At 42.7% G+C, this 24,511-nt stretch overlaps 4 protein-coding genes across 5 annotated transcripts; 1 reads left to right on the forward strand and 3 right to left on the reverse strand.

Annotated features, from left to right (window-relative positions):
- Positions 1 to 4,794: 4,794 nt before the first annotated feature.
- Positions 4,795 to 7,436, reverse strand: LOC131681196 (uncharacterized). Its single transcript, XM_058961905.1, has 2 exons — positions 5,023 to 7,436; positions 4,795 to 4,967 (listed from the first exon to the last, which is right to left on the reverse strand). The coding sequence occupies exon 1, from the start codon at positions 7,434 to 7,436 to the stop codon at positions 5,397 to 5,399; it is 2,040 nt and encodes a 679-aa protein (XP_058817888.1). The 3' UTR covers positions 4,795 to 4,967; positions 5,023 to 5,396.
- Positions 7,437 to 14,486: 7,050 nt separating this feature from the next.
- On the reverse strand, positions 14,487 to 15,671 carry LOC131686068 (adipose-secreted signaling protein). Of its 2 annotated transcripts, none has more exons than XM_058970199.1 (3): positions 15,588 to 15,671; positions 15,224 to 15,267; positions 14,487 to 15,165 (listed from the first exon to the last, which is right to left on the reverse strand). In XM_058970199.1, the coding sequence occupies exon 3, from the start codon at positions 15,143 to 15,145 to the stop codon at positions 14,597 to 14,599; it is 549 nt and encodes a 182-aa protein (XP_058826182.1). In that variant the 5' UTR covers positions 15,146 to 15,165; positions 15,224 to 15,267; positions 15,588 to 15,671; the 3' UTR covers positions 14,487 to 14,596. The 2 variants fall into 2 exon arrangements, with proteins under 2 accessions (XP_058826182.1, XP_058826181.1); XM_058970198.1 differs by having other exon boundaries at positions 15,353 to 15,661.
- A 4,439-nt stretch (positions 15,672 to 20,110) lies between these two features.
- Positions 20,111 to 22,859, forward strand: LOC131686063 (eukaryotic translation initiation factor 2A). Its single transcript, XM_058970192.1, has 3 exons — positions 20,111 to 20,260; positions 20,484 to 21,136; positions 21,192 to 22,859. Exons 1-3 carry the CDS (start codon positions 20,230 to 20,232, stop codon positions 22,407 to 22,409), a joined length of 1,902 nt encoding a protein of 633 aa, XP_058826175.1. The 5' UTR covers positions 20,111 to 20,229; the 3' UTR covers positions 22,410 to 22,859.
- Positions 22,860 to 23,290: 431 nt separating this feature from the next.
- Positions 23,291 to 23,794, reverse strand: LOC131686072 (small integral membrane protein 8). The gene is made up of 2 exons (XM_058970203.1): positions 23,615 to 23,794; positions 23,291 to 23,550 (listed from the first exon to the last, which is right to left on the reverse strand). The coding sequence occupies exons 1-2, from the start codon at positions 23,735 to 23,737 to the stop codon at positions 23,395 to 23,397; spliced, it is 279 nt and encodes a 92-aa protein (XP_058826186.1). The 5' UTR covers positions 23,738 to 23,794; the 3' UTR covers positions 23,291 to 23,394.
- Between the last annotated feature and the right edge of the window lie 717 nt (positions 23,795 to 24,511).

The following is a 24,511-nucleotide window of genomic DNA, read 5'->3' on the forward strand; positions in this document are numbered from 1 at the left end:
CGTGCAGAGATCTTGGTCGTACATTTCTAACTGGATTCTGGGTAAAAGTGAGCAGCATCGGTTGGTTTAACCGCTTCTGTCAGAAACGGTTGTTGCATTTGAACGAATTCGTTGCCAGAATTGTCGCACAAATCGCGCAAAATGCTCGCAGAAACTGCCAGCATCAATTTCGCTTTGCTCAACTTTTGCTAACTTTCTGCTTGCCACGCTGACCGGGTTGAGGCATTCTCGTTCCAACAAACGTATTCCCAATAAATTTCAGCTGGAATTCTGCCGGAATCTAGAGGGTATCCAGCTTTTTACGTGCCATAATGGTGGTCTAAATTGTTCAGTTCAAGCATGATTTTTGAAAACACCGTAACTAACAAATGTAAACAAACTGAGATTATCACTCCCCCGCATTCTACGCATCTTAATGTACATGCTGACAAACATTCGTTTCATTATTCGGTAATGCAGCTGAAAAATGCGCAATCGAAATAATGACGAACAAACAACTGACACGTCAACAGTGCATAAATACAGTTTCGTCGTGTTAGTTACGTTAGGTTTGGTACTACTGTAACACTTACGTTATTTTAATTTAATCGGTTTTTGTAACTAAATCATTAAAATATACTACAATCTTTCTACTAAAATGCTCAATATAGGTAATGTTTGTATAAGGGGAACAAGAGCACGCAGTTCCTTAATTCTAGCCAATATTTTAGAGAAAAAGAATGCAAGTAATGTTATTCTAAGCACCACTAATGCACTTTCCGCACATTTTTATTTTTGATTATCTATATCTATCTTACAGTAGATCAAATCTAAATACTTGTGACAATGCGAGCAAAAATGAGACACTAAAATCGACTATTTGAAAAATGTCGAAAGAATAAGAGTGATGCTCAGAATAACGTAACCTTTATTTGTCTTCAACACACTGCTCAAAAGTGACAAACTACAAATGTTGGTTGTCCTCATTGGCATACTGCCTCGGCGGAACAGTTCAGTTATAGAATTGATTAAAAAATGATAAGATTAGTCACCACAATTGCCGAAACTGAAATAACGTAAGTGCAACAAAGATACCAAACCAACGAAAGTAAATCGACGAAACTGTGAGCGTGATACTAATAACATCGTAACTTTAATTTTTCTTCAATCCGCTCTTATAAATGTGTTGATCGCGAATGTTCGCTCCATTCAATGGAAAGGCGTCTTTGGTGAGCATTTTGGATGAATAATTGGTGTAAAAATCGGTATGGTTTTTAAATAACATTTAAAACAAAACTTCGAAAATGTCATAGCCGTTTTCTCAGTTTGGGTCAAGTGCGAGTTTCGCTGTTTTCAAAAATCATGCTTGAGTTCGTAATACGTTTGATTGCCCTTATTTGACAATAACCGTTTACGTCAACCGTCCAGTAAGAGAAAGTCATCCTACATTAGTCCAATGCGTTGGATGTTATTCAATGCACCCCAGTTAAGCTCAGCCGGAAATGAACTGGAATTCTGGCCGGCTCCAGTGACACACTGGGACGCCTGACATCCTCAACTGGGCGCTGCTGTCAAGCTGGCGTAAACGATGATTGCCAAAAAGAGCAATTCTCGACAAACATATGATTACGGCCTAAAAGCCAACTGTCAAAATCCACTTTGAATGGAAATTCCGGATAAACAGGTACATGCCAATCACAGATGTTGGTAGTAAATGAAAGAGAAAAGTTTTCTCTTTCATAAACTGCTGTGAACGGTGCTCGATTAGTAACGGTTTGTCTGGAATTTCTATTCAAAGTGGATTTTGACAGTTGGCTTTTAGGCCGTAATCATATGTTTGTCGAGAATTAAACGTATCCAGCTTTTTACGTGCCATAATGGTGGTCTAAATTGTTCAGTTTGTAATACGTTTAGTGGCCCTTTTTTGACAATAATCGTTTATGTCAACCGCCCAGTGAGATTAAATCATCCTACGTTAGTCCAATGCGTTGAATGTTTATTCAATGAACGCCCGACATCTTCAACTGGGCGTTGCTGTAGGCCTGGCGGGGCAATTAAACGTATTACCACAGAGAACAGACATCCATGATCGAACAAAAATATTTAAAAAACGTGTGTACACATTTGAATTAATATACGATAAACACTAGCGCCGCCACACTAACCTATCCCAACCATCCGTCAAATCTATTCCGGAACCGGTTCGAAATCCTGGATGGATTCAGCATGGAATCCAGCTCAAAGAAAACAACCGATTCCGACTCTATCGGTTTACGCATTTGAGCTGGAATTCATGCTGGAAGTCTGAATCGGTTCCGGACTAGTTTGACTGGGTAGAGGAATAACCGCTGTCAATTCTGTCGAACTCAGCCACAAAAAACATGACGACAGTAGCGCACCTGGTTTAGATATCCAAACTACCTTCGAAACCGTTAGAGATTTTACACAAGCTGAATGCTGAAGATGGACGTCTGTTCTCTGTGGTATTACGAACTGAACAACTTAGACCGCCATTATGGCACGTAAAAAGCTGGATTACGAACTTAACAATTTAGACCGCCATTATGGCACGCAAAAAGCTGGATAGCGGCTCCAGTGACACAATCGATTCTAAGTAGAATCGATTGTATCACTGGAGCCATAGCACTAACTAGAACCAGTCAGAATTCCGACTCTTTTTCGGCTGGACTTACCGTTAGATTGGTTACTTGGAACGACTGTCATATGTCAAAAACGGGCCATATATAATATTTGCAGTGAAGTTAGAAGTGTTATTTCATAATGGTCTCTCGGTCCAGCTAGCAGAGGTCCAACTGAAAACCGTCGAGTTAAATATAGTACACCCAAAATAATTTCTAGACGAGCGGTTAAAGTTTTATTCTTGTTTTTTTAAACACTCATCGCTCAACTGTTTATTTGGCACGATAACAATATCGACCACAGTGCCACGTCGCTCAATCCAGCTTTTTAAGTGATATAATGATGGTCAATAATTCATAATATGTTAAGAGTACTTATTTCGACAATCCAGCTTTTTACGTGCCATAATGGCAGCTGACCATGTTGACTGTTCGACGATGGAGATGGTGTGTGCGTTTGTCACGCTGGTGTATCCCATTCGAAACCGAGAGAATATCTTCTGCTCCTTTTGGTTATGTCGGTCAGTCCATCTGTCGGTTGATCTCTTAACCTTTTGTGTGTGGCCTTGGGATCTCTTCCAGTGGTTGGTGAACCCGTGCAGCAGATTGGTGTTGAAATCCCTGTAGATATCGATGGTTGGTTTCTCATCTGGGAGTCAGGGTCGGTCTCTTCTGCCCTGTAGGACTAGGTGACCAGAGACTCAACATAGTGTGATCAGCGGGCTTTGATGTCCTGTACAAGAATGTGTGGAGGTTTCGGATGCGGTGTCTCTCAAGACGGAGCAGTGAAGATGACTGTTAGTTGGCGTTTCTTTTTGCCATTGCCACTGCTGTGAGCTACTAGCTGGACTCGATATTCATTCTCCTTCCCCAAGAGAATCTTAGTAACACTTCCATATAATGTTGGTAAATAACACTGAAATATAATGTTGGCGCCATCCTTGAGCGAGATCGCCAGCACAGCGGCTGCGACATGGATCGACAGCCAGTCTTTATCGAGTTGGCGCATTGAATAGGTAAACCATATTTCGTAGGTCCATTGGATTTACGTCACAGACTAACAGACTATGAGGAAATTCCTTAAAAAATATCGATCCGCTAATTTTACTAGAACTAGGATTTCTGTACGCTACCTGCCACATCTTTATCAGATGTTTTGCTGAATTCTACCAGATACGGATTGTCAGGATCTTTGCACGGATTATTTCCGAGTTATGCCAGGGTTTTGCTCGGTTCCTGTCAAAATTTGCCAGCAAACGGGATCAACACTGAATTCGCCCTAGTTCAACTAACCCGACAGGATGGGCGCAGAAATCTGACAGTGCTGCCAAACCAAGACTGACAGAAATCTAGTAGAACGGTCTCTGCCAGAAAATTTGTGACTGGGAAGCGGGTGAAGAGCCCGCGCCCCAGTTCGTTAATTACCGCTCTGACGCCGTCGTCCACCTTGGATCCATTGGTGTAGATTTTGGTGAGTTTATGGTATCTACGGTTCACAAGTTCACTGTATTTTGTCGATATGCGATTCGAGTGGTCGCCTACTTTTATTGTGCGGTTGTGACTATCGTCGATGTTAGGCCCGGGGTCGTGCCACGTGTTCTCACGCGGTACAGCGAGGGATGGTTCGGAGGGACTTTTTGGTGAACTCTTGATGTATGTTGGCAACGATTGCAAGTAGGGAACAATCGTCAACCGAAGTCTTCTCGAGGAAGTTCAGTACCCCTTTGAGAGCTAGCCTGGCTGCTTTCCAGCGGCAGGGTAGTACTTCATACTCTGCGCAGGGGTGCTCGGTAGTAACCTGAAGGCTAACGCACCGCTCCGTGGTGTAAAAGCCCCAGAATAGTGAAGAGCCTTTCTAGATTTCGGCCTGTCAGTTTGATATTGTAAAGGTATTGGGGCGTATTGGGGATCGTCTGACATGCAGTGCTGTTCTGTTTTAGGATGGCAGGAGCAGATAGCGCGGACGAGCCGCTTTCGGTTTTCACAGTCCTTTTTTAGTTATCGGAAGTGAGGTGTTATCGTTAATTTTCTGTTGAAAGGGATTCCGAGGAAGTAGGTACCACACCAGGTTACTCAGTGGAACCAATGCGCAAGAAACTTTTATCTAACAGAACTTTTCTCACGCCACTTACAACCGGTGTTGCGCTAGCAATCGGACAGATAGAAATATTTTCCGGTTTTGTAACTAATATATTTGATGACAGAAGTTATAAAATCCCTTCGGGGATAAATGCAAATTAATATTGATTTTACATAAATAGAGCAAGTACTCACGTTTAGTTTCTTCTGCTGCTATTCTATCCGTACTAGACACAACGGCCCGTACTATCTTCGTACTAAATTTAGTTTCTATAACATAAGATTTTAGGTTAAGCTATTGCATGATTTCAGTTTTTAATTTTACCTTCTGTATGTATGTAGTTTTAAGTTTTAATAAATAAACTGTACTGACTGACCCGATACTGCAGGATTTAGTGTTAAGCTACTCAATTTAACTTTTAGAAATCTTCCACTTTGCCTTTACTGACTGCTTTACTGAAATAGCTTTTTATCTTCCACTACCGTATGATTTCACTGACTGCTGACTTGCAACTTTTCTTCTACTTACACTCGACTGGTAGGATGACAGTTCAGGGTTGTGTTGAGTCACGCACAGATCGACGGTTGAAATATAAAGGTGCGCCCAGTTCACAGGGCTGTGGCACACATATATCGGAGATGTTTAAAAGGAAGGTGCGTCGCATCACAAAGAGATGTGACACTCCCCCCGGTACGCCACTACTTTTTAAGTGGCTTACCACCGATAGCACCGACGTCTAGCACCGCAACCTTGGACGCTGGTCTCTGTAACAGTCCACTCGCTGTCTGTACGGTCACACGGCGAACTTGTCCGTCTTTGGCTTGGACTGCCTCGACAACACGTCCTCGTGGCCAACAGTTTCTTGGGAGATTGCAGTCCACGATCACCACCAAATCCCCTTCTTGGATGGGTTTAACGGGTAGGAACCATCTAGTTCTGCGCGTCAATGTAGGCAGGTACTCGGTCACCCACTTCTTCCAGAAATGGTCAGCGTATAGCTGGGCCATCTTCCAGGATTGCTTCAGTTCGATTGGTCCGTCGTTGAAGGCGATCGGGGGCTTGGTTCCATCAGAGGTCCCTAACAGAAAGTGATTTGGTGTTAGGGGGGGCTCGTCATCGTTTTCAAGGGTTATGTCAGTGAGCGGTCTTGTGTTCAAAATCATCTCAATCTCCATTAGTGTGGATCGCAAAATCTCATCCGATGGTAACCGCGGCAGGTCGAAGTCACTCATGGTTTTCTTGACCGAGTGGATTAAGCGCTCCCAGCAGCCACCAAAATGTGGAGCGGCCGGTGGATTGAAAGTCCATTTCGTGTTAGGACTGACGAATTCGATCATGAGCTTCTTTTCATCGACCCGTTCCAGATTCTCGCGTAGTTCCCGGGAGGCTCCGACGAAGTTCGTTCCTCGGTCGCTTATAATTTCCAGCGGTATGCCCCTTCTCGCAATGAAGTTGCGCGGTGCTAGAATGCACGAGTCTGTCGTCAGTGAATATGCGATTTCGATGTGCACACCTCGGGTTGTCATACAGGTGAGCAGGACTCCCCATCTTTTCTCTGTTCGTCTGCCAACTAGCACCGACATCGGCCCAAAATAATCGACTCCTGTGTAGGAAAACGGTCGCTGGAACGCCGCCAACCGCGCAGGTGGGAGGTTCCCCATTGCTGGAGGCTGCGGTCTTGATTGTCGAATCTTACAGCGCTGGCAGTCTCTGCGAACACGGTCGAACTCCGAACGAAGGCGAGGGATGTTGAATTTCAATCTAACCTGGTTCAATACTGTATGATGATTCTGATGACGGTACGAAGCGTGGTAATCCGCGAGCACCAGATTGGTAACGAGATTCCGTCTTGGAAGCAGGATTGGGTTTTTGGTCGCCTCGTCGACCCATTCGCATGCGTTTATACGCCCTCGCATCCGTAGGACACCGTGGTTATCGATGGCTGGACTCAGTTTGTACAATGGGCTGGTTTTTGGCAATGTACGTTCCCACGGATTAGCATTTGAATCATTCTTACGGATCAGTCGCATTTCGTCAGGATACGCTTGCTTTTGAACCATCCGGTAAATGGTGCTTTCGGCCAGTTTCAGCTCTTCCTGCGTTAGTGGCCCCAGTTCGGTGGTGGTCCCCTCGGTACGCTTACGAAGGTTCATGATGAAACGATGGACATATGCCATCGATCTCAGCAGACGTTTCCATTTGGAGAAGCGCTCGAAACTCACTAGTGGCTCGGTGACTGTATGATGTAGGACACTGGGACGAATTTCTTCTATGGTTGATCCTTGATCTCGATTGTCACCAGGCCATTTGCTCTTCGATTCCCAAAGAAAATCCTGTCCGCGAAACCAGCGACTACTAGGCCGAAAGTCCGGCAGCCTTTTCCACTTCGTGCCTTCGTCCGCTACGTTCGCTTTAGTTGGTAGCCATCTCCACTCATCCACTTGCGTTGTATCCAGCAGCTCGCTGATCCGGAAGGCAACGAATTGGCTATAGCGCCGATGGTCAGATCGTGACCAGCATACAACATCACGGGAGTCGGTCCAGAAAACGCGGCGCACGATCTTCATTCGATGTGATTTGACGATACATTCGGCTAGACGAGCTCCTATAACGGCAGCTTGCAGCTCAAGACGAGGGATAGAGAGAAACTTCAGAGGGGCTACACGTGTTTTAGATCCAATCATCGCACATTCCACCTTTCCTTCCTCTTCGAACCTGAAGTAGGCCACAGCAGCCATCCCGTTCTCGCTGGCATCACAGAAAATGTGCAATTCTACATCGTTCGTTGGCTTGGCAGATGTTACAATTCTGTAGCAGCGAGGAATCCGAACTTGGTAGACATTGATTGATTGATTGATTTTATTGAAGCGGGTTTTAACCTTATAGGTCATTCACCCGACTTGGTAAACATTCGGCAGTGCTTCAATCCACGTCAGCCACTTTTCGGCCAGCTTTCCATTGATTTCGTCGTCCCAGCCACACCCGGAACGCCAGATTTCCTGCAACAGGATCTTTAGGTAGATGAGGAAATTACCGATGAGTCCCATAGGATCATATATTGCCATCAATGTTCTCAAAACTTCTCGTTTTGTGGGCATCCTGACGCCGGAAAGTAGCTGCGCATCGTGCTTCGGTGATAGTTTGAATGTGAACGTGTCTGTTGTGGTGTCCCACCACATTCCGAGCACCTTTTCTGTCGTCATCTCCGCGCAGATGCTCATGTTCTTTTCCGTGGTACTGACCTCGTGCAGGTTATCGATGACTGAACGGGAATTTGATAACCAATTGCGTATCTCGAATCCTCCCTGAGAGTGGATAAATCGTACCTCGCTGGCTAGTTTTACAGCTTCCTCCTCAGTCTCAATACTCATCAACATGTCGTCGACATAATGCTCATACTTTATGCACTCTACCGCTCGTGGATACTGCTCTTCGAATCTTTCAGCGTTTCGGTTCTTGACATAGTGCGCACAGCTCGGAGAGCATGCCGCACCGAACGTCATAACTGCTACCGCATACACTTCGGGTTCATCCTCCGGATTACCGTTGTTCCACAGAATCATCTGGCTTTGTTGGTCTAGCTTCTTCATCTGTACTTGGAAGAACATTTCCCGAATGTCTCCCACTACGGCGACGCGAAACTCGCGAAACTTATACAGAACTGTAAGTAGTGACACCAATTGATCGGGTCCCGTTAGGAGGAACGAGTTCAGTGAGACGCCGTTGACCTTGGCGGCCGCGTCGAATACGATTCGTAGCTTCCCTGGTTTGTTCGGGTTGGTTACTGGGAAGATTGGTAGATACCAGTCGTTAGAATGTTTCTCCGCCTTCTCCATTGCCGACAGGCGCCGAATGTAACCCTTCTCCTCGTACTCAAGCATTTTCGATCGCATCGCCGCAGCTAATTGAGGTTCCCGTCTCATTCGCTTCTGTAGACAAGCTAGGCGCTTTGCAGCCATTCCCTTGTTGTCGGGTAGCTGTACTTGATCATAGCGCCACAATAGGCCGGTCTCGTAGCGATTTCCAACCAGTCGTGTTTCGGTTGACAGAATTTTAATCGCGCGCTCCTCATCTTTTGAATGTAGTGATTTTTGTGAACCAGAGATTCCCAACGACTCAATTGAGTAGTATTCCTTAAGTGCCGCAGTCAGATCCCTTTCTTCTTCCCTAACACAGGGACAGATGTGGAAACTGTGATAATTGCTATAGCCGGAGTTCGTCGTTCCAGATTCCATGGTGCAAGGTCCGTATATCATCCATCCGAGGCGGGTTTTGGACACCACCGGTTCGTTCTCACCACCTTCGACACTTCTCAGGGCGTGACCCAGGCGGCAATTGTTCATCCCTATAAGGATCCGTGGAGAGATATCATCGTAGGATTTCAATGGCAAACCTTTGAGATAGCTGTACTTAGTTGCCAACTGCGAGACTGAGACCGACTGTTTCGGAAGGGAAAGATCCCTAACCGTATAAACCTCTGGGAGGTCGAACACTTCGCGAGTGTCATTTACACCGGAGATCTTCAAGGTCAGTAAGACCGACTCAGCTTCTTCTCGCTGGTGGCCACCCGTCCAATTCAGGCACAATGGATATGGCGTTCCTTTAAGATCTAATTCTCTCAGTAGGCTGTGCTCCATCAAAGTCGCCGACGACCCATCGTCGAGGAAAGCATAGGTTGTCACTTGCTTTCCCTTACCGTAGATCGTTACAGGCACGTACCGGAATAAAACCTTACCCGCCCTCTTCGAATGCGTGTTGCAGCTCTGTGTTGAACTCTCGTTAGGCTGCTGCGCTGGTTCAGGCGTCAAACGTTTGCTATACCGCTTGTCGTCGTGCAACAATTTACTGTGCATGAACAAACAACCGTTCCTTCCACACGGTGTTTTCACATGGCAGGCACCGTAATGCCTCCGTAGACACTTTCTGCACAACCTTTGCTCTTTTACAACTGTCCAACGGGACCCAACGTCCATGGCGAGAAACTTGCCACACGTGTCCAGACCGCTGCATTCGTCCAAACATACGAGACAGCCCTTTGATGCAGTAATTGGGCGATCTAACGAGACAGCTTCGCAACTAGAGTTGCTTTCTGAGTGCACGTTGATGTAGTTGTCGTCTTTCTTTCCACGTCTCTCTGGTCTCGAGATGTTAAGAGATGGCATCGTGACTATGCTCGCTGCTTCAACCAACTTCCCGAGCCAGTCTCCGAATTCCGAAAGAGTGACTCTGTTCAGTCCCTGCCGATGGTACGCCCAATTCAGTCTAATAGATGGCGGCAATCTCTCCGTCAGTTCTTGGAGTAGCGCCACGTTGCACATATACTCGTCCAGACCTGAAGCTGTGATGGTCGCGCAGATGTTTTGAACTGCAACTCCGAAATCGATCAGCGTGCACAGTTTTTCAGCTTTCGGCGATGGCATCTCCCTGATCTTATTCACCAGCGAATGGACGATGACTTCCGGTCTACCAAACAGGGTTCTTAGCGTCGCTATAACCCCCGGTAAGTTGGCAGGATGCAACAGACGACAACGTACCGTTTCCATTGCCTTTCCCTTGAGGCTTCGTTGAAGTCGAAGCATGTTTTCTTCGTCGCTATATCCACAAATCCTGGTCGAGTTCTCGTAGCTTGCTAGGAAAAGGGGCCATTCTTCTGGGTTCCCGGAAAATATGGGAAGCTCCTTGTTGACAGCTTGACGCGCTGAAATCTGACTTTGACTTAGCGAAGAAACACCAAAAAAACCGCTACCAATCGGTTGGAATGCTGTCGCCTGAGGATTCAGTCCGATTCCACCGGCTGCTCCTCCGCCGAACATCGCATGCCGTTGTAGAAGGCGGCTTCGCTCCTCCATATGCTTCTTCTCTAATGCCTGCTGCTCCTCCAGCAACATCAACTCATACGCTAGAGTCTCACCGCCCTGGCTCACCTCGTGTACATTAATTTGTGGCAGTGGATTTTCCGTCGAACTTGCTGTCGGTCCGGTTCCTAACGGCCATGGCAATAACGGCTGATTTCCGGTCGCCCCTGTCGTTGATCCTCCGCTGGCCACCTGCTGTGGCTGATAGCCCGTAGAACTCGCTGTTAATCTGCTGCCTAACAATTGCGGGTTTTGACTACCAGATCCACTGAACACCATCTGTACCGGCTGATTTCCGGTTGAACTCGCCGTCAATCCACCCCCACTTGAGCTAATTAAGTTTTGCTTTTCCACACGCTCTAGCACACGTCGCTCCGTATCTTTCAACACTTGTTCATACTTTTTCCGTTGATCTTTGAGCTCCTTCAGATGCCGATCATCTTTCTCCTTCAACATACGTTCAAAGCTCGCCTGCATCACCGCCAACTGTTTCTGCACGTACTGCTCCAGATTAGATTCCGTTAGCCTGGTTCCGGGCTTTGGTATCACTCCAGTGTCTGTGTTAGGTGTAGATGCGCCGGCTGGAAGTTGAATCGCCGCCTCAAGGCATCTCTTGCAACTCCACTCCTCATCCTGAACATTTGAATCCACACTAACACAGGCGAAATGAAACCACTGCTGGCACGAATCACACGCTACCATCCGACTGTTATCCGGATTCTTACATATGTCGCAGCTCACCCCCGGCGGTAGAGCATTATTTACTGGGGAAGTTCCCTGACCGTCACCTTTCTTTGACATACCGACTAGAGCCCCCGATCGATAAACGGATTTTATAAAATGTTGCGCTAGCAATCGGACAGATAGAAATATTTTCCGGTTTTGTAGCTAATATATTTGATGACAGAAGTTATAAAATCCCTTCGGGGATAAATGCAAATTAATATTGATTTTACATAAATAGAGCAAGTACTCACGTTTAGTTTCTTCTGCTGCTATTCTATCCGTACCAGACACAACGGCCCGTACTATCTTCGTACTAAATTTAGTTTCTATAACATAAGATTTTAGGTTAAGCTATTGCATGATTTCAGTTTTTAATTTTACCTTCTGTATGTATGTAGTTTTAAGTTTTAATAAATAAACTGTACTGACTGACCCGATACTGCAGGATTTAGTGTTAAGCTACTCAATTTAACTTTTAGAAATCTTCCACTTTGCCTTTACTGACTGCTTTACTGAAATAGCTTTTTATCTTCCACTACCGTATGATTTCACTGACTGCTGACTTGCAACTTTTCTTCTACTTACACTCGACTGGTAGGATGACAGTTCAGGGTTGTGTTGAGTCACGCACAGATCGACGGTTGAAATATAAAGGTGCGCCCAGTTCACAGGGCTGTGGCACACATATATCGGAGATGTTTAAAAGGAAGGTGCGTCGCATCACAAAGAGATGTGACAACCGGGATGCCAATTAGTCAGCCAAATCAATTTCGTTGTAGGCGGGGATATATCGCACAGATCATGTGGCGCATTTTCGGCGGAGATGTTGAAACCGCCTCATTTGAGATCATACCGTCACGCCTCATTAAGTACACCGTCGCACTACACTGTGTTGTAGGCTTTGGCCACGTCGGCGTGGAGGTTTTCCTATTTAGCCTTGTCCAGCACTTCCCTGAAGGAGCCGAGTCCGAGTTCCGGAAGGCGATTTGTCGTGGGTCAAGGAGTTTGTTGTCTTCCAGTCACGTGATCAGTCGTTAATCACCCTCTCCAGGGCTTTCGCGGTATATGGCAGCAAGCTGATTGGCCGAAATTTGAGGGGGCTTGGATGTCCTGGCATTTTTGGGGATGGGTTCTACATAAGCCAGCTTCCACGCCTCTGGGAAGGACACATCTTTCCAGATTGCGTTCAATGAATCTAGGAGAAATGCGTTGATAGCATCTCCGCCTTTCTATCCAAACTAATGGTTCGATGGTTGTTTTCGCCTCTCGTCATCTACCACTCGTATTTGTTTCCGAACCATGGAGAGATGTGGACACCAGTGTTTTTTAAACGGCAAAACAATGATTCGGTGCGTGCGATTATATTTTATAAGCCCCCGAAGTTATTCTTTAGGCCGCTATTGTTCCATTGGACTGCAAGGGAGGAATGTCCTGTGGCAGGGTTGCTGGTTTTCTAGGTGTTAGAGAGGCTACCTGGAATGGATTCGGAGTCGTTCGATTGTTCGTAGTGGGGGTAAAGTGTGGTTGGACTTACCCGGACAAGAGTCACGCCCCCTGCACCAGCAGCCGCCGGAGGATCATCGGTGGTGGCCAGTACAGGAAGAGGGCTTTCTCCCGAAGCGTGCCGATTCCTGTCTCGGCAGTCTTGTTGCTTATTGGTATTGACGTTGTTGGAAAAATGGTCAACTCATACAGAATAAGTTTTATTTTTGTATTTCGAATTCATCTCTTCAGTAACTGGGTATCTAGCTAGACGATGTATCCAAACTAGCACCCATATTAGCACGAGTTATCAGAAGCGTCTGGCTCAAATGGCACTAGTTAAACATAATTGAAAATTCCAAACAGTTCACACGACATATGTGAACGTTAATCAGAAACTGACTTGTCCCGAGTGATGTCCCGTGAAGCAAATGCAGATGCTCTGGTTTGCTGACGAGAAAGCGAAAACGAACTCTTGTCTTATGGCTAGCGAGCCAAATGCCTGGAATCATCCCAAAAGGAAAAATTCGATTAAACCAATTTGCGCATTAGCGGCACAAAACCATACTTAAATTAAGTTTGAATTTTTGCATTTCGAATTCATCTCGGCAGTAAATAGCACCATCTGGATGTCTAGCTGGACGATGTATCTAAACTAGTACCCAAACTCTAGTAGTCAACTGAACGGGACGAGGGTACACACGAACGGATGTAAACCTAGAAGCGTCAGCCTTTTACGAAATTCTCCATGAAGGCGCCGAGGTTCTCACAGATGCCCCACCGAAGCAGCATTTTTTCTTGTTTATCGAGCTTTAAACTATAGGTCATTCACCCAATCTAGAGCTCTTGCAGTACACATTCGCGCCAGACCATATTGTAGGCTTTCATAGCAACTAGGATGGCGATATCCGCTTGTGTTTTCAGCCTTGCTTTTTTGGTTAGTTTGCCGAGGGATCCTAGGTAGGGTAGGTTCCCTTTACGACTCCGTTGTAGAAGGCGAATTGGCACCTTTCTAGGGATTTACCTTCTAGCCATCGTTTGACACTATCCAACCCTATTTTTATTTTTAAAATAAAATGTCACTCGATTTTTTTTACAAAAATCGGGTTATATGGAAATTGAATAAACTTACTAGCACTCTGCAATTTTGTTTATTGGGGCCTTTAACCAAATGATCATTCGCCCATTGACACTATGCATCGCCACATTTTTTTTAAGCAATGTGCCTTTTTCCCGAATTAAGGTTGCACAGAGAAAGCGTAAAATTCGCAAACGAAAAAAGCAGTTTTTTCCACACCGTATGTCAGATCTTCATAAAAATCAATCAGCAGTACTGTAACAACATTCTACATACGCTGATTGATTTTTATGAAGATCTGACATACGGTGTGGAAAAAAACTGCTTTTTCGTTTGCGAATTTTACCCTTTCTCTGTGCAACCTTAATGGACTAGTGCTTCATAAAATAACATGCGACCTTTGTTAACCTTCAGTTAACCGATTAGTGTTATTAATCAAGCTTTCGAAAATTAGTTGATTTGTGCATAATCCATTATTTGTAAAAATCGGACGTTCTAAAAAACAAGTTCTAATCCTCACGACGCCAGTGACAATCCGTATCTCCTCGTATTCTGTACCTACGTCTGAACAGTATACAGATTCTGATTTGAACATGACTGTTAAGATGAAACTAAAAAAAAAACATTTTCATAAGATAAATGCGAGGTTGAAGAAACCGTTTTATTGGAAAATGCGAAAGGTTCAGCTTGGCAGTAACAGACAGAAAAATGTTCAGCTTAATTGGAAAACTCCTACACTAAAAATATTGATAGCTATTTACTGTTCACTCTTCGTTGGAAATCCTTGCCAATCGGAAAGTTCGGACTCTTCGTCATCTTCCACACCAATTAAATGGATTCCATCCCGTAACATAGGCGTTCCTTTACCACGCCCTAGGACACGTGCTACGAACACCAAATGAATTTTAACGCAGGGATCCTCCTTCCCACAAACCGAAATATGTTCTCTTAGAAGCTTCTCCTTATGTGGGAAAAATTCAATTTTGGCACAGTAATAGCTTTTGTCGTCCTTTTCAATTGGTGTAGTTGGGAATTCTAGCAATCTGCAGTTGACGTTCAGCGGCATAGACTCGTCGACTTCATAGCTGGAGTTTGTCCCAATCTTCAGGCCTGCCTCTATAAGGGCATACGCAGGAATGTTCAGTTCAATGCGATATCTATGTTTTATCTGTAAAAATCCTAGATGAATCATGAGCGACCGACCACCGGGTGCTACTTGATAGATAATGGTATTATCGTGAAGTTCGTCATTGATCACTGTCGCATCGAAATGAACATGATGTTGATCGTGATGACTTTCCTCCATTTTTCGCGCGCTCTTCACGTCTGAAAATATATAAGCACTCTTAATCTGGTGCTATTTTAAGGTGGTCATCAATTGTACTTCTTTCTATTTATCGTCCACGCCACCAATCGTTTGTATGAACGCTGAAACATACCAAAATTCATATTTACTGCTGAAATTTTCACTTTATTTGTCGAGAATGCATCTATTTTAAGAAAATTATATCACCTGATTAATCTTTTTTCTCACGAAGTTCAATATTACGTTTGCTGCGCTAACCAAACTACGATATTACGCCTAGCGAAATGAGGCTTATTGAACGCGTAAAATATGAATCAGCTACTTTCTTATTCCTAAGATGCTTTTAAACATGAATTGATGTATATGCCAGTGAACTCTCAATGAAAAATTGAATGAATGAAATCACTTATTCTTCGTTATGCTATGTTCCTTCTATACACACCTACGCTTTTAATCAGACTGTTCGGCATTCGTATTTTGCAAGGAAATTGAAACGGTGCGTGAACGTGCGTAAATGATGTATCCCTCTAGAATTTTTTTTCAGAATAGAGTGTTCACGGTTGCCAGATTGCATATAACTCAATATCGATCTTTGAACAAAAATAATTCAAGCATGATTTTTGAAAACAACGTAACTAACAAATGTAAACAAACTGAGATTAGAGATCGCCGCATTCTACGCATCTTAATGTACATACTGACGAACTTTCGTTTCATTATTCGTTAATGCTGTTGAAAAATGCACTTTCGAAATAATAACGAACAAACAATTGACGCATCAACAGCGCATAAATCGACATAGATTTTTCATTAGGGCTTAAATCGCAAATGTAAACAAACTGCGTTTTCACTATTACGAAATTATGCAACAAAACTACTACAAGATTGAGGTGAAAATTAGTTAAAATGGTTTTTAGTTCGATGTATAATTAAAGAAAACAAAACGGCGAAACATGCATTTTCTTCGAGATTTCGACTTAGGCCCTTCTTCTCATATGGAATATAAAGGCCAAACTTACATTTTTAGACAGAAGCGGGCGTACGGTTATTATTCACAAATAAAAGAATAAACGGCGGTTCTATTATATAAATGATAAGCAATATCTACTATGATCATGTCTACTCGATAGTTGTTGCACAATAACATTCGAATATTTCGATATTTTCATGAAATTTGAAGAAAAGATTCACGCGCCCTTTCTTTTACATTGGGTTTCTATGCGCCCATTTGCTGAGCCCTATTAAAAAGTATACTGTCAAGCTCGCCCATTTATCCAGCCCTACCCAGCAAGACAGAGTCAGTTTAGCCCATTTACCGCGCCCTTCTGAAAATTATGTACACGGTTTAGCCCTTCCGCAAATGGTGGTTGCTGAAGGGCGAAATCACGACTGGGATGCAAATTGGGCGTAAGCATTTTTTTAGTTTCTACCTACTAAAAGCACATAGGAATTAAATTCTTTGTTATATTGTCATAAGGTTCAACGAAAAATGCTTCCGGAAAACACGGTCATAAAGTAATTTATACCTACAATAAAAACTACATTTAGAAAAGCTTCGCCGAATATTGAAACTGATTTTTCTCCATTTGAGTACATTGCGACATAGGCCCTAATGAAAGATCTGTGTCGAAATACAGTTTCGTCATTTTAGTTTCGTTAGTTTTGGTACTGCTGTGACACTTACGTTATTATAATTTAAACGAGTTTTGTAACTAAATCATTCAAATATATTTCAATCCGAGCTTCAACCTTCTACTAAAATGCTCAATATAGGTAATGTTTCTATAAGGGGAACAAAATCACGCAGATTCTTAATCCTGAATAATATTGTAGAGAAAAAGAGTACAAGACTCGACAAACATATGATTACGGCCTAAAAGCCAACTGTCAAAATCCACTTTGAATGGAAATTCCGGACAAACCGTTACACGCCAATCACAGATGTTGATAATAAACGAAAGAGAAAAGTTTTCTCTTTCATAAACTGTTGTGAACTGTGTTCGACTAGTAACGGTTTGTCTGGAATTTCCATTCAAAGTGGATTTTGACAGTTGGCTTTTAGGCCGTAATCATATGTTTGTCGAGAAGTCATGTTAGTCTAAGCACCACTGATACACTTTCAGCACATTTTTATATTTGATTCTATAAATCTATCCTAGAGTAGATCAAATCTAAATACTTGTGACAATGCGAGCAGAAATAAAATACAAAAACCGACTAATTGAAAAATGTCGAAAGTGTAAGAGTGGTGTTCAGAATAACGAAACTTTTATTTGTCTTCAATACACTATTCAAAAGTGACAAACTACAAATGTTGGTTCTCCTCATCGGAATACTGCCTCGGCGAAGCAGTTCAGTCATAGAATTGATTAAAAAATGATGACGACTAATCATGAAAGATGAAACTGAAATGACGTAAGTGCAACAAAGATGCCAAAACTAACGAAACTAAAACGATGAAACTGTGAGCTTAATACTAATAATATCGTAACTTTATTTTTTCTTCATAACGCTCTTTCGAATATCTTGATCGCGAATGTTCGTTCCATCCAATGAAAAGTCACCTCTGGTGAACATTTTGACTGAATAATTGGTGTAAAAATCGATATGGTTTGTAAATAGCATTTAAAACAAAACTTTGAGAATGTCATCGCCATTTTCTCTGTTTGGGTAAAATGCGAGTTTCGCTGTTTTCCAAAATCATATTTGAATTGTTTCAATTCTCGACTAACATATGAATACCCTAATAAAAATCATATCATTTAAGAGCCTAACGACCTGTTCAGGGTATCATCCAAACAATATGTGGTATCGTTGCACTATACGGGTTAAAGTTCGCGTATAATTTATTTTTTATTAGGTATGACGTTAAAGTAAGATTGACTTTTTCGTTTGCTTTTTTATTTATTTATTTTGGTTGTTTGACACGTTTTAATGCGCTTACTTAACTGAGCCGTGGCTCTTTTAATATTTACAATGCGTAAATAAAAATAAATAAATCTAATTGCCATCGGACCTTATGTACGCGATTTGTTACTTCCTACAAAGATCTTCTTGTTGGAGAAATATTAGTTGCATCACCTACTGTTGCTTGGTGGTCACTTATGTCGTTTCCCTTGAGAACCTAGATACTAACCCAGGTTAGTTGCTTCAAACAAACGTTTTCAATGGAACTGAGTTGGGTTCTCGCAAAACCGCGGTGGTGTGAGCGAAACCGGAATATATTTCAGGTTGGAACCCAACTTGGTTTTCAGTTCAGTGGCGCATAACCTAGGTTCGAAACTGGCTTCAAACAAACGGTTTGACAGCAGTTAGGTCCGAAAGTGAGTTAGTTTCTGCTTCAAGCAAAAACGACATAAGTCGTTTTCGTCCATGCTGTACATGCCAGCATTTGTTGGTACCTGAGCAGCAGCTCCGATTGTTGGTGATTTATTGACATTAATGAGGGCTGTATGTTGGGTTTCCTAGCAGTTGATGTTTTGCTAGAGGCTTTTATACATGGTTTTCCATGTTGCGTCTTCTTGTTATAAAACTGGCAACTAGGGATCTGTTTTTCATTTGTGCACAGCGTGATTTGACATATTATTCTATTTTTTATATTTTGATTATAGAGGTTTTAACCCAGGTGAGTTGCGTACAAGGCAATCGAGTTACCAACTACGCTATGCCCGTCCCCTGATATTATTCTATTTCGTATTGAAAATTCAGATATGCAGGAATAGGTCTTGTCATTCGCATTCTCACAACAATAACAACGTTCGAAATGCCTGGGACAAAAATTTCCAGGTTGCAAACATTTCAACAATATGGTTGCAATGAAATTATTGCTAGTACGCGGCGATAAATCGTACAGACGCATATCAACCTTATCGAGTGTGATGGAATTGAATCAATATAGTGGATTCTATAGGTGTGGCAATGCTGTATTGCACGTTCGCTCGAATACTGTAAATTTATTACGTAATAAATTTCGACTCCATATACTTTCTATATACATGTTGTCCATTTGCTTAACAGAAATCGAGCGAGAGAGCACTATCTAGCATTGCCACACCTTAGAATCCGCCATATTACACTTGAATGACGACGACTTCTGTAAGAATAAGCTGCATTTGTACATTTAATAAAAGTTCTAATTGTTACAATGTTTTAATTGCCGCAAGGTTCTACTGTATCGATTTTGTTGGCTGTTTTCGGCAAATTTGAGACTAAGAGAAACGAAAGCAATGTAATTGAAAGACGGATAGGTATTCTAGAGTGAATCAGTTATAAACTTAGAACGGAAAACTAGGACTAGGCAGGCTCATATGGTCATGATCGAAAGAAAATGTGAAGAATTCTTTGCCTTCTGCTAAATACGAGTTGAGCGTTGCACCCAAGTCCACCGCATGGTCTATGGTAGAACATAACTCATCATCATGTTTTACCGCCGTTAATATTGTTACATCCTTTAACGACCCCCTCATTTCGGTGTAAAAATCGGTTTTCCAATGAAATTTTTTGTTCTGTAGAAACAACAAATTTGATTCTATTTTCATTGCACATTTTCCAACTTTTTTACATCGTTTTCATTGTGATGTAACAAAATTTGATTCATTTGTCATGCTGATACACGTAGGCTTTCGACGAAATTCTGACTGATTCCACCTCGTTATCCGGCTCTCGCGTCAGTTGTTGCATTTGAGCTGAAACCTAGTTAAGCTCAGCCGGAAATGAACCGGAATGTTGGCAGGTTCCAGTTCACAACCCGGCTCCAGTGACACAGTTAGAATCGGTATGTGTCACTGGAGCCGGAATGCGAACTGGAACCTGCCAACATTCCGGTTCATTTCCGCCTGAACTTTACTGGGAATCCACATTTTCCCTTCAGGATTCTGAGTCGATTTCCGAATGGTTTTACCATGTAATGTCAAATTTACTCAATTTGATTCAGAACTCTGGCTGGTTTTCGTCAGAATTCCTGCTAAAATTTTGGATGGGTTTGACTTCTTGTCTTAAAACTTCCCATCAGTGCAGCGAGAGCGACGCGACGTTTGGAGGTTAGTTGAAAAAATCGAAATCGCACTTTAGGATCACTGTTGACAATGGCAACCGGAATATCTCCTACTTTGGCTAGTAAGTTTTACATATCCTCTTATCGGTATTTCAAATTAGAGATTCGGATGTTAAGATTTCAAGGAATATGTGTTTCAAATGATGAAGATTATATTATAACATAAAAATATTGGCTCATAGTTTATAGCCACTGCAATAGCAAATCATTGGCAGCTTGTTGACGTCATTAATTTCCATGAAGTACGCTTAGTAAATAAAATTCTGTTTTTTGCGATTCAAACAGTTCGTTCCTCTACCGGAGTCGAGGTGTGGAAATCGGACGGATTCAAGGATCCGTTCGTTCCGGACGTAAGGTTTGCTCGGGACGAGAGCAAACTATGTCGTGCTATTGTTTATAGCCCTAATGGACGATTTCTAGCGTGGGCAAATGGTTCCACGGTCCAGATCAGCACGGTTCCCGATTGGACTGTGCAGCACAAGTTGCCTAGGCCAAAGGCATTCTACCTCAAGTTTTCTCCACGGAGCACTTACTTGATGACGTGGGAGATGTACACAGAGAACTCAAAAGATGAAGTAAAAGAAAAACCGAATCTTTTTCTGTATGAGGTAGCCAGTGGTCGGGAAATGTTTTCAATCATTCAGAAACGCCATGCTGACTGGGAAATGCACTGGGCCGCGGACGAGAGTCTCTTCGCTTTGATGGTCGGTGGTGAGGTGCTATTTTACGAAGTTCAGTCTGATGCCGAGTTCCCGAAAAAAGTTACCAAGCGCTTGGGAGGTGCACGACACGGAGGTGTTTCGGTGTCTCCAGGGCCAAGCCCACCGTTTGTAGCTTTCTATGTACCAGGGACAAAGGGGGCTCCGTCTATGTGTCGACTGTTTCGTTACCCGAATCTTGAAGCTAACCAGCCGATTGCTTCCAAAAGTTTCTTCCAGGTTAGTGTGAGTTTATATTAATCGAAGCAAATTGATTGTTCCATTTTATTCACAGGCCGACAAGGTTGAAATGATGTGGAATCAAAAGGGAAACGGACTTTTGCTACTTACAAGTACTGATGTGGATCAAACTGGTGTTTCGTACTATGGCAAACAGGCTCTTCACTTCATGACCACAAAGGGAGATTCGTTTGCAGTCCAACTTAACACCGAAGGATCCATCCATGCTGTATCATGGAGCCCACGCTCAACTGAATTCTGCGTCGTGTACGGTTTTATGCCCTCAAAAGCAACCCTTTTCAATCTGAAGTGCGATGCCGTTTTCGACTTTGGAACTGGGCACCGAAACTCAATTTACTACAACGAGTTTGGCAATATGCTGGTTTTTGGCGGCTTTGGAAACCTTCCCGGATACATTGAGGTCTGGGATCTAAATCAAAAAAAGCTAATCACCGAACATAAAGCGCCCGATACCACGCTGCTTGAGTGGAGCCCAGTGGGTGATAAGTTTTTAACGGCCACGACAGCTCCAAGATTACGAATGTCGAACGGATTCAAGGTTTGGCATTATACTGGAGCACTTTTGCACGAAACTCATTGGCCAGAAAAGCAGGAATTGTTGGAAGTTATCTGGCAAAAGTATGCTCCTGGTACATTAAAAGAAAATACAATTTCCAACGAAAAAATTGAAGGGATCGCCTCCAAAACTCCTCAGGCAAGCAAACAGAAGTATGTGCCACCGGGTATGCGAAATAGTATAACTACTGGAAGTGGAGAAACTGCTTCATCGTCAGCCGCTACTCGGGCACCGATACCAGGCCTTCCACCCGGATATCGCTCTTCTGTTCAACAGGCAAAAGATAAGAAGCAAAAAAACAAATCAAAGAACAAAACAAGCCAAGGGCCGACCCAATCTGGAAATAGCAACATATCCAATGGTCAGAACACTAATCGAACTGCATCCGCGGGGGGCGATGATGGTGCAGCTAATGTCCAAGAGAAAAAAAATCGTCCCAAATCTGCACCCAATCCGAAACCAGCTCCAATGGACAAAACTGAAAATACACAAGGGACCCCGAAACGACCTCAGACAACTAATAGTGGAGATCCAGAAAAGGATAAAAAGATAAAAAACCTCAACAAAAAACTCAAGGACATAAGATTGCTGAAGGAAAAAAATCAACGCGGCGAAAAACTCGAGCAGACGCAAATAGTCAAAATGAACTCAGAACTCGAGCTGATGAAAGAATTGAAAGCTCTAAAAATGTCATAAGCCTGCTCGCGGTATCGTTTAATTTCTGTTTTTTTTTCTATGTCATCACTAAACAACGGACTTATTGAGGAATGTATTATTTGCCGCTAGTGTGACGCAAAATCTACATTTTCTTCAAATCAACTATTCCTTTTTACATTAGACAAAAGGCAAAAATTTTGGTATGCTATTTTTTGACTTCCGCTTTATACCTAGCCTCTGTAGGTATGCAAAATATCTTTGTGCATAGCAAAAATCTATGGTTATTCTTTTTTCACCTGGAAATATATGAACCATATAGGTGCCAAGAATTACTCAAACCAAACATTTGATATCTCTCACAAACAAACCGAGCAAGCACAAACGTCTCAGCAGAAGGTGAAAGATCAGTCAATGAAAAGTAATGTTTATTAGCATGACTTATATGCCGCCATGGAGATTTTGATGATCAATAAAAATCATTGAACACAAGCGAATTTTTCAGAAAAAAAATTAGTCTTATTCAGTACCGTCGTACCGTTTTCAAATGAATGTGACGATCAAATTCGACTTACGTTTGATTTTGCTGTCATTATTGAAAATGGAAATCACATGCGCTGCCCATAAAAGCATAAGAGTCCCATATTGAAAAACAGCAAGTCGAGAAAAATGCTGTTCAAGAATCTTACATTTTCATTGAGCCTTGTGGATGGGACAACCACGTTTTGATATTTTTTTCGATATTTTCTAAACAAATCTGGTAATCTTGCTTGTGCACTGTGATTCAGTGGTAATACAGAATACAATCCAACAGATAACTCATTTTCGTCAAAAATCCATGCGTTCATTCGAAAAAGCGATACGTCGTAATACAGCATAATGCTAACTGCGTCGACATTCCAGTAATACTGATTTTCGCATTCCCTTTTCTTGAAATCAGTCTAATTTTGAATGTAAAGATCGAAGGACGATGCATGTTTGAAACGCATATAAGTACTACAGTTTAATTCCATCAAAAACAATTTTGTTATTCCCATTTAGACTTTCTTTTCACAAATAGCTCTTTTCCGTCTTCCTGAACAGCCGTGTAATATCCTAGACCTTCGTACTTTGAACGCATGTAGGCAATGTATCCGAAGGTTATTCCAATTGCTACCACTCCGAGACCCATGATTACGACATTCTAGAATTCGATTTCGTACAAAAATTAACTGAAATTCAATAAATGGGATAAATAATACTCTTACTGGCTTTGCGTACAGCTCAAAATTGATAGCCCGGAACACATTGGTTGAACGCATCGACCTTATGCCATCACCAGGTGAAGAAGTCGGCTTTTCCTTTGATTTTATATTCCGTTCATCCTCCATATTATTATTTTCAATAATTATCCTAGGATTAATTTTGCTAATAAATTGACAAATGGAATGTAAACAAAACCCAGTAAAGTTGAGTCAGAAATGAGCCGGAATTCCGGCTGGTTCCAGCTAGTATTCCGGCTCCAGTGACACAGCCGATTCTAACTAGAATCGGTTGTCACTGGAGCCGGAATGTAAGCTGGAATCAGCCGGAATTCCGACTCATTTCCGGCTGAACTTTACTGGGAAGAATTGCAATTTGACGCTAGGATAGATTTGACGTTAAAATCACAGAGAACAGACATCCATGATCGAACAAAAATATTTAAAAAACGTGTGTAAACATTTGAATTAATATATGATAAACTCCATTTTGGATCGATTGGATTCGCGTTTAGCTGTCAAAAAACGAATCCAATGTAACATTGCCTATCCTTATAACATTGGACGTGTTGCCATACAATGCCGGGGCATACGTTGCCAAAAATGCTGTTTTTCTCTCCGCAGTTCTCTTATTAGAGTTTTTCTAATAAACTAGCGTCGCCACACCAACCTATCCCAACTATCCGTCAAATCCATTCCGGAACCGGTTCGATATCCTGTATGGAATCAGTATGGAATCTTGCTCAAAGAAAACAACCGATTCCGACTCTATCGGTTGATGAATTTGAGCTGGAATTCCTGCTGGAAGTCCGAACCGTTTCCGGACTAGTTTGACTGGGTAGAGGAATAACCGCTGTCAATTCTGTCGAACTCAGCCACAAAAACATGACGACAGTAGCGCAC

This window comes from Topomyia yanbarensis, chromosome 2 (genome assembly GCF_030247195.1).
Source record: "Topomyia yanbarensis strain Yona2022 chromosome 2, ASM3024719v1, whole genome shotgun sequence".
NCBI lineage: Eukaryota > Metazoa > Arthropoda > Insecta > Diptera > Culicidae > Topomyia > Topomyia yanbarensis.

Excerpts from the sequence above, each read along its gene's own strand:
- LOC131681196 (XM_058961905.1), bottom strand. The coding sequence starts at position 7,436 with ATGGCTGCTGTGGCCTACTTCAGGTTCGAAGAGGAAGGAAAGGTGGAA.
- LOC131686068 (XM_058970199.1), bottom strand. The coding sequence starts at position 15,145 with ATGGAGGAAAGTCATCACGATCAACATCATGTTCATTTCGATGCGACA.
- LOC131686063 (XM_058970192.1), top strand. The coding sequence starts at position 20,230 with ATGGCAACCGGAATATCTCCTACTTTGGCTA. Across the intron at positions 20,261-20,483 it reads AATATCTCCTACTTTGGCTA|TTCGTTCCTCTACCGGAGTC; the intron begins GTAAGTTTTACA and ends CGATTCAAACAG. Across the intron at positions 21,137-21,191 it reads CTTCCAAAAGTTTCTTCCAG|GCCGACAAGGTTGAAATGAT; the intron begins GTTAGTGTGAGT and ends TTTTATTCACAG.
- LOC131686072 (XM_058970203.1), bottom strand. The coding sequence starts at position 23,737 with ATGGAGGATGAACGGAATATAAAATCAAAGGAAAAGCCGACTTCTTCA. Across the intron at positions 23,551-23,614 it reads TTGAGCTGTACGCAAAGCCA|AATGTCGTAATCATGGGTCT; the intron begins GTAAGAGTATTA and ends ATCGAATTCTAG.